At 45.1% G+C, this 9,817-nt stretch overlaps 1 protein-coding gene across 1 annotated transcript; it reads right to left on the bottom strand.

The window, feature by feature from the left end:
* Nucleotides 1-4,116: 4,116 nt before the first annotated feature.
* LOC114923416 (major histocompatibility complex class I-related gene protein-like) lies at nt 4,117-7,395 on the bottom strand (the record flags this gene model as incomplete). Its single annotated transcript, XM_029286348.1, has 3 exons — nt 4,117-4,433; nt 5,659-5,983; nt 7,186-7,395. Coding segments are annotated over 3 exons (852 nt in total), but the record flags the coding sequence as incomplete, so codon positions are not given.
* Between the last annotated feature and the right edge of the window lie 2,422 nt (nt 7,396-9,817).

Below are 9,817 nucleotides of genomic sequence, written 5' to 3'. Positions count from 1 at the left end.
ATAATAATAATAATAATAATAATAATAATAATAATAATAATAATAATAATAATAATAATAATAATAATAATAATAAAGTTGGAAGGGATCTTGGAGGTCATCTAGTCCAACCCCCTGCTCAGGCAGGAAACCCTATACCATTTTGGACAAATGGCTGTCCAGTCTCTTCTTAAAAACTTCCAGTGTTGGAGCATTCACAGCTTCTGGAGGCAGATTGTTCCACTGATTAATTGTTCTAACTGTCAGGAAATTTCTTAGTTCTAGGTTTCATCTCTCTTTGATTATTTTCCATCCGTTGCTTTTTGTCCTGCCTTCAGGTGCTTTGGAGAATAGCTTGACTCCCTCTTCTTTGTGGCAATCCCTGAAATATTGGAACACTTCTATCATGTCCCCCCTCGTCCTTCTCTTCATTAGACTACACATATCAATTCCAGCAACCATTCCTTATATGTTTAAGCCTCCAGTCCCCTAATCATCTTTGTTGCTCTTCTCTGCGCTCTTTCTAGAGTCTCAACATCTTTTTTACATCGTGGTGACCACAACTGGATGCAGTATTCCAAGTATGGCCTTAAACAAGGCATTGTAAAGTGGTATTAACACTTCACGTGGTCTTAATTCTATCCCATGGTTCATACTTAGGATCATTGCTGTGTCCCAAGGTCATGTGATCCCCTTTTGCAACCTTTGGACAAGCAGAGGCAATGGGGAAGCCAGATTCCCTTAACAGCTGGGCTACCAACTTACCAAGCACAACGAATCACTGAAGAACCGTGGCAAGAAAGGTCAAAACATGGGGCAAAAACTCACTTAACAAACGTTTCACTTAGCAACAGAAATTTTGGGCTCCGTTGCGGTCGTAAGTGGAGGACCAACTCTACCCCTAACCGTCATCTGGTCATTAACACTCTGAGAGTCATTGAGGCCACTTTGGGGGGGGGGGTTATCTGCATCCTCAAAGTCATGTGAATCAGAGTGTAAATTGGGGTGAAACTTCTTGGAAGAGTGTTCTCAAAGGACCGCATTCTGCTGAACTGAAGAAGATTCTTGGTTGAGAAGCAAAACCTTTTCAAAGAGGAAAAAAACACCTAAGAAAGTCCAGTGGCCTTTTGGAAAAAGCACCTCTGGGATTGCTTTCTATCATTGTGATAATTGTTACATAACCTTGTTTTATTTGATTGTTGTACACTGCCCAACTTGCGAAATGGGTGGCCACACACATTTGTTAAATTTAAATTTATCAATCTAGATTGGCAACCTTGGCTCTTTTATGACTCCTGGACTTCAACTCACAGAATTCCTGAATCATAAAAGAGCCAAGGTTGCCTACCCCTGACCTAGAACAAAGGAGAAATTTCCTGATAGTGAGAACAATTAATCAGTGCAACGACTTGCCTGTAGAAGCTGTGGATGCGCCAACATTGGAACTTTTTGAGAAGAGATTGGACAACCCTTTGTCTGAAATGGGATAGGGTCTCCTGCTTGAGCAGAGGGTTGGACTAGAAGAACTCCAAGGTCCCCTCTAACTCTGATGTTCTATTCTGTTATAAATAAATAAATATATTTGATGGAGCTACAGCAGGAAATAAAGGGGACATAAGTATATCAATAACTTACAAACATAAATTAAACCTTCCACTTAAACTAACATGACAGCGGGGGCAGTAACATTAATCACCACATTATAGGAAAAGACTAGCAAAATATTCAATTGCCCCATTGCAAATATTAGGTTATACACTGCCTGTCCTGGGGCTGAAAGAAGCTGAAAGAAGCTCTTAAGGTTGATTCTCCAAACAGTCTGAAAAGAAGTCCCAAGGTGGTCAAGATTTTGGATGCTCTTTAGCTGTTCCCGCTCTCCTTTCTTTGATGTCCTGCAGAGGTAGAACGGGGGTGGAGGGAAATCAGAGCTGGAAGACACCTCCAGATACCACCCAATACCCCTTTTGTAACAGGGAAGGCAAATTTCAATTTTTCAATGAAAATAGGCCTGGAGTCCAAGTAGTAATGCTTCCCAAGGTGCGCCACAGGAGAGCGGGCTAGTTCCACATCAGAAAGAAAGATGAGTGGCTTTCCTGCAACAGCATCTGAGGCTCTCTCCTTCCACCAAAGCTGCCTCACAAACCGGACTCTCAAAGTAGAAAGTACAGTACAGGTGGGATTCTGACTATCTGCGTGAAGCACAGGCTCAACTTCCCACCACAGTGGTACCTATTTATCTACTCACATAGAACATGTTTTTAAATTACTAGGTGGACAGAAGCTAAGGTGAGTGATGGGTGTTTACCCTGCCACACAGTACTAGAACCGCAGGAGCAAAGACCATCTCCAACATTAAGCCACTGAGCCACCATGCCTCTACTCCCCAAATATAGAAAGTTGGAGTGTGGATAGAATTCATATGGGATTTGTGTAGGGTTTGTCCCCTGGATTCCTTGGGGCTATATAATGTGATGCTGGGAAGTCTTATGAATATGGTTTTGGTCACTGAAATTGGGAGGCAGCACACAAATTGAAGGAATAAATAAAATCATATGAGATTCACCTTGTGTAAAACCAGGGTGATCCCCACGTATCTTCAGAACCTTCTCCAGGTGTTCATTGGCCATGACTCAACCCTGAAGTTTGAATTTTAATATTTTAATCTTAAATAATAGCCTATTCAGCCAGCTGCTATGCAAAACCTGCTTCCTGCATCACAATATTTATTTATAGTGTGTATGGTTTTATGTCTATTTGTCTGCCAGCTCCCAGAGTCGCACTATGAGGGAGGTGGATGGTTTTGTAAATAGCATATAATTAATTAAACAAATGAATAAATACTAAATTTGTTGTTTTACAGCTGGTTATGCTGGCCCCATGGGCAGGTTCTTCACAATCATTTTTGCCATTTTGTGAGTGCACTCAAAAGTTGTTTCAAACATTCCAACCGTGCGATGAAGGCAGAGAGTTTGGGTCTTAGGGTTGAGGAAGAAGGCACCATAACACAAGTGGAAATCAACTCACCTGGGTTCACATGTAAATGGAAGCAGAGACTGAGAACAATGTGGGGCAAGACTTCAAAATCAGCTTGTTTGGAAGTTGTTCAGAAGGGGTGGGACTAAAGTGGATCCATCACTCCAAGACCCTCCCAGTGGAAATTGAGGGCAGGACGAGGAACAAGGCTGCAAAGGTATTCTCTCCTTACTTACTCATCCAGATGATCCCAGACACCAGAAGAATGAAAGCAGCCACAGTGGCCAAGATGACTCCTACATGGAATGTCCTGTTGGCTAAAAGTAGAACAAAGTCTTCAGGGCAATTATTGCTACCAAGATCTTAAGCTCAAGGACAGAGAGTGGACATCCATTTTGGCACCAGGGACAACCAAGGGATGCTCATTACCATGAATTCCTCCCTAGCAGTTTCACTTCTGCCAAAGGAGGACCCATTGCTCCTAGGATGGCAACTGTGGAAACCACAACCATGCCTGGCCTTGAACCTTGGTGTGCCTTTCCCACTCTGCCATCCCCCAGTGCATTTAAACAAGGGTTAAGATGATGGGATCACCCACTCTTCTTCATTCCCATGACACAAAAGCATTAATTATCTACAGGGTTACCAATTCTATACCTAAGATGCTATGTGATTGTTTAGTTTGTGGTTCAATACATCATCAGACACACAAAGGTTGAGGTTGAGGATGGAGCAAACTAACAACTGGTGAATGTCTATGGAGATTCTCGGTCATCCAGGTCATGGTTGTCCCAAAGGTGCTTTTTCAGGAGCTGTCTTCAGGGAATATAAATCCTTCCAGTCAGACCTGAAGAAGCTTCTTGGATGAGAAGCAAAACGTCTTCAAAGAAAAACAAGAAAGTCCAGTTGCCTCCTGTTAAAACACCTTTGGGATAACACCTGGTGAGCTAATTATTCTGTCTTTGCACCAATGGTTTCCTTTCTATTGCCCAATCCATCAGTCTCACATCAGGTTCCTTCATCCAAACCAAGACCAGGGACTTCACAAGCCTAGAATGTTCAATGTGAGATAGGGATGCTTCCTACACTGCATCTCAAGAGCTGGGATAGTCCATCAAATAATATATTTTTAAAATTCTTTCCACCATGGTTGAAAATTCTTCCTTACCTACCCTGGTCTTGCAGTTTCTCATCAGGCTCCTCCTTCCAGGCCAAGACCAGGGGGTCCTGCAAGCCCTCATGCTCCAGGTGACACCAGAAACGGTCCCTCTCCTTGGGGTCGATCTCAATGCTGAGCCAGACATAATAGGTCCCATCTGAGTTGGGGGCCACATTCCTATGGAGGGTCTCATACTGGCAGACCTCTCCATCCCTCATCCAAGTGGCCCAGATCTCCTTGGGGTAGAAGCCATAAGCCTGGCAGATCAGAGTCTCTATGGTGTCACTAACTACCTTTTGGGTCACCTGACCCACTGGGGGCTCTGCAAAGACAGCAACAGCACACCTCATAGGATTTCTCCAAACACCAAGACAATACAACATCTGGAAGAACCTCACAAAATTGCATCACGGCCACCCTTCTTTCTTGAATCTTATATAAGAATAACAGAATGACAGATTTAGAAGGGACCCTGGAGGTTTGATAGCTCAACCCCCTGTTCAAGCAGGAGACCTTATACCACTTCAGACAAATGGTTGTCCAATCTCTTCCCAAAATCCTCCAGAGTTGGAGGATCTGTAAGCTCCTCAAGAAGTGGACCTTGATGTTGCCTAAATGACAATCCTACTAGGTAGACTAGGGCAGGAAATCAACCATACAAAAAGGCTAAAACCACTTTTCCTGAAATTGGCTATAATAACGGAATCTGATGCACTATGCACCCTTTTCCGTTTCTTCAGAGTATAATCTGTCTGCTCTAGAGGTATGTTTCACTTTTTTATTGTCCACGGATCCTGCATATGTCCATCAATGTTATCTTCCTTACCCTCTACACCAGGGGTGTCAAACTCAATTTCATTGAGGGCCGCATCAGCATTGCGGTTGCCCTCAGGGGGCCAGGTGAGTGTGGCCAGGGTGGGTGTGGCCTACTGGGTGGGCATGGATGGAGTGGGTGTGGCCTACTGGGTGGGTGTTGCCAGCTCTACATTGTTCGCGTCAAGGTTGCCTGTGGGGACCTGGGCAGGAGTGGGATAGATCTGAGGGTCTCTGGCAAAAGGGGGTGGGACCAGGGCAAGTGCCAAGGCATGGTCCACTGGAGGAGCCTCACTGTTCCTCAGGCCATGCGGGAGGGTGGAGGGCTTATGGAGCTAAGACTGAATGCATTTCAGCATAGATGGCCACCACAATATTGTACATTGGCTCCCGGCTGGCCTGGGCCAGGGCCAAGGCAGAGGGGGCTGTTCCCTCACTGTTTCCAGGATGGCTTCGCAGGCTACATGAAACCACTTTGCGGCCCGCATCCGGGCCCCGGGCCTTGTGTTTGACATGTCTCCTCTACACTATTAGTGCTGCATATCAGTGATTGCATGACCTTGGTAGATGCCACACGCTCAATAAAATAAATAAATGCCCTCTACACCAGGTTCCCTTTCATGTAAAAATGATTTTTTTCCCCTCAAGGGGAACTACAGATGTCCTCCCATCTCACCAGCAGCATTAAAAGGTCCAGCCAGGAAAATGATGTAGCTCTATTCCCCTACGCTTACCTATCCTCTGCAGAACTTCCTTACTATAGGACAGGTAACTCTGCAACTGCTCAATACAGGTCTCCAGGTAGATTTTGTTTCTCTGAGACCACCCTGGATCATCTTCCCACTTCTCCTTGACCTTCTCAGCCTGGGGCTGCGCTGTCACCCATCTGAGGGTCTCCTTGTCGAAGCTGATGAAGTCCATCCCGTCGTAGCCATAATGCAAAAAACTTCCTTTGCTCCCGTCTTCCTTGAGCTCGCAGCCCAAAATTGCCTGCCAGGTGTGAAGTCCTGAAAGAGAGTTTAGGAGGACCACATTTTCACCCCAAGCCCCACCCCCACCCTCCAAAAAACTTATTATAGAGCCTCAGGTGGATTCTTTCCCCTTCCATTTCTTCTAGAGAAGGAACCATGAACTCTTGTCCCTCCCCCATCTTCTACAACAGGGAGAAACATGAAGAGGGCCTACACCAAACCTTTTGGGTGAAGGAAAAATAATCTGGAGTTTTTCTTTCCTTCAGAGGAAAAAAATAAATCCCCACCATCTCCTTTCAACGCTGGAACCCCAAAAGGAAAAAAAAAAAATGCTGCATTTTGCAGTCTCTAGGTGGGCCATATGGTCCTTTCTCCCTTCCTTGTGAGATGGGGATATGTTTCCTCACCCACCCGCCCCATTCATTTCTCCCTTGGAATAATAAGAGTCAACTAGAGCAAGGCTTTTCAACCAGTGGTACGGGTACCACCTGTGGTACATTGGCACCTGGCAGGTGGTACGCAACCATCCTAGAAAATTGGTAGTGGGGGGAGGGAATGAGCTGAACTGGTGGCAGCACTGCAGAAGCCTGAGCGAGAGATGGCTGGAGCTGCAGGGCTCTCAGGGCTCAGCAGAAGCACTAGGATCAGTGCTTCTTCGGGACTGTCAGGGCTCAGTGGAAGCACCAGGATCAGCGCCAGGCTCCAGCTGGAGCTCAGCGCTGATCCTGGTGCTTCTGCTGAGCCCAGAAGAAGCACCGATCAGCTGGAATGTTGCAGCATCTCCAGGGTCTTGTGATTTACATTCAGATGCTTGGCAACGGATTCATTTTTATGATGGTCACAGTGTCCCAGGTCATGTGAAGTGACCAAAACCTGCTGCAACCACCCAGCAGGCAGAGGGAATAAAACCAAACACCCCCCCACCCCACCCCCGCTACCAATCCTCAACAGAAATGCTCACAACAATGAAAACCTCGGACAGGAGGAAGAGCTCCACCAGGTGGGCAGGCAGGTGTCTTGTTCGGCTGTGGCTTGGGAGGCACTTTTTTCAGTGCCATTGTAACTTTGAACAGTCACTAAGCAAACTGTTGTAAGTCGAGGACTACCTGTACTTCATCACTTTTTTCCTTCTTTGGGGGGAGGTCATCATGTTTTTGACACCTTGCTAGGCGACTGGTGGTACTCGGATATTGCCATATCCTAAAAGTGGTACAATGGGTGAAAAGGTTGAAAAGCCCTGAACTATAGGAAGGAAGGAAGGATGACAAAGAAACCTCCATTTTGCCATACGCTCTTCAGCTCGTGTCGGAAGACCTGCTCAGTAGCCAGCAACATCTCATTCCCTTCTTTCCCCTGCTTGGGATCCTCCTTCTCCATCTTCTCCATCCAGGACACCAACGGCTCCACCCTCCTGGTGTGACTGTCATAGCAAGCAATGGGTTGGTCATCCAGATAGACCTTTGAGAAGAATTGGGGCAGCCGCAGGTTGGGCTCCGACACCTGCAAGTAGGAGAACCATAGGGAATGTGAAAGGGAGACTGGGAAGGAAGAAGAGAGAAGGGATTTATTTATTTGTTTGTTTGTTTATATAAAACACTACAAGTTTGTGTTAGTTTCTCCAACTTCACCTGGACAGCTACTACACACCTCCCTGACACTCTACAACTGATTTGGGGCTCAGACAGGACCCTTCCTATTCTGGAACCATGAACTGAGATGCATTATAGTTCTGATCCAGATAGCATAAACTCCACAAAAATGGTTTTAAACAAATATTTATTGTCCAGGAATTCTAAGCAAAGACTTACTTTGCAGTAGATACATCCGGTCATATTCATATCTGTCCATTCTCGTAGGTAAAAATGAATAATTCCTTATCTCAGCTAGGCATGGTTACGGATGACAATCGATGTGTGCATGATGCTTGATTAAAACAAAGGCTTTTATAACCCTGGCACATAGCCAGGACATCCTGTAATAAACTTTGAAGCCCCTCCCACCGACTAGATAAGATATAGGACTGACTAACAACTAGACTACATTTCCCAGAGGCCATCTCTTAAGGAGACAGCGTTTAACCCTTTAAATCAGTGGTGGCGAACCTATGGCATGGGTGCCAGAGGCGGCACTCAGAGCCCTCTCTGTGGGCATGCACGCCATCGCCCCAGTCCTAGGCCTTCAGCTGGGTTTTATAAAACCTTTTCGCTTTAGGCCTCTGCCACCATGTGCAAAAAAAAAAAAAAAGGGTTCAATCAATCAGTCAATTTCAACTTCTCGTGGAAAAAAAAAAGATCTTGCAAAGTTGGAATTGATTGATTGAACTTTTTAGTCCCACCCAGTCTCCTGTTACCACTGCAGCCATGCCCACCCAATGGGCCACACCCAGCCAATTGGCCATACCCAGCCAATGGGCCACACCAACATGGCACCCGACGATGCATAAGTGGGTTTTGGGTTGCAGTTTGGGCACTCGGTCTCTAAAAGGTTCGCCATCACTGCTTTAAATGCTAAATGCTCTAACACAGCTCTTGATTCCTAAACTAGCTATATAATGGACCAGATGGCTAAATCTGGTCTAGCACACTTCCAGCCCAAAGAATTTTCTGGATTTATGGAGAATTTGAGAAATTAACCCACATCCACTGGACAGCCGCTCCTTGTGAGAAGATAGCAAAACAGAGGTTTGTGCAGTCAGCTTGTGAGTCAAGCTGATGAGATGCAAGGCCTATATCAAATTTTCAGCTCTGGAGTAGCCAGTACAGGTAATCCTTGACTTATAACCATTCATTTAGTGACCATTTAAAGTGATAACAGCGCTGAAAAAAAGGTGACTTATGACCGTTTTTTCACTCTTACAACTATTGCAGCATCCCCATGGACTAGTGTCTGTGGTATAAATAAAGCTATGTTCAGTTATTATCTGTATTATGTATTCTATAATTTGATGTGCCATAAAACAATTACTTGGGGAAACAAAGAAGAAACACGGAGAAGTGGATCTGGAGAATTGTCTGCAGAGAAAAGTTCCAGTAGATTCTAGGACAGGGAACTCATCAAATTTACAGATGACACCAAGCTGGTAGGAATAGCCAACACCCCAGAAGACAGGCTTAAGATACAGAAGGATCTGGGCAGACTTGAACACTGGGCACTATCTAACAAAATGAAATTCAATGGCGAAAAAAGTAAGGTTCTACATTTAGGCAAGAAAAACCAAATGCACAGGTATAGTATAGGGGGTATCTTGCTCAATAGTAGTAACTATGAGAGGGACCTCGGAGTCCTAGTGGACAATCACTTAAATATGAGCCAGCAGTGTGCTGCAGCTGCCAAAAAAGCCAACACAGTGCTGGGCTGCATTAACAGAGGGATAGAATCAAGATCACACGAAGTATTAATACCACTTTACAATGCCTTGGTAAGGCCACACTTGGAATACTGCATCCAGTTTTGGTCACCACGATGTAAAAAAGACTCTAGAAAGAGTACAGAGAAGAGCAAGAAAGATGATCAGGGGTCTGGAGGCTAAAGCATATGAAGAATGGTTGCTGGAATTGGATATGTCTAGTTTAATGAAGAGAAGGACGAGGGGGGACATGATAGCAGTGTTACAATATCTCAGGGACTGCCCCAAAGAAGAGGGAGTCAAGCTATACTCCAAAGCGCCTGAAGGCAGGACAAGAAGCAACAGATGGAAACTAATCAAGGAGAGAAGCAACCTAGAACTAAGGAGAAACTTCCTGACGGTTAGAACAATTAACCAGTGGAACAACCTGCCTCCAGAAGCGGTGAATGCTCCAACACTGGAAGTTTTTAAGAAGAGACTGGACAGCCATTTGTCCGAAATGGTATAGGGTTTCCTGCCTGAGCAGGGGGTTGGACTTGATGACCTCCAAGGTTTCTTCCAACTTTATTATTATTA

Source organism: Protobothrops mucrosquamatus, unplaced genomic scaffold (genome assembly GCF_001527695.2).
Source record: "Protobothrops mucrosquamatus isolate PMUCROS unplaced genomic scaffold, P.Mucros_1.0 scaffold3407, whole genome shotgun sequence".
NCBI classification, from domain to species: Eukaryota; Metazoa; Chordata; class Lepidosauria; order Squamata; family Viperidae; genus Protobothrops; species Protobothrops mucrosquamatus.
This window is presented reverse-complemented; position numbering and strand designations above follow the sequence as displayed.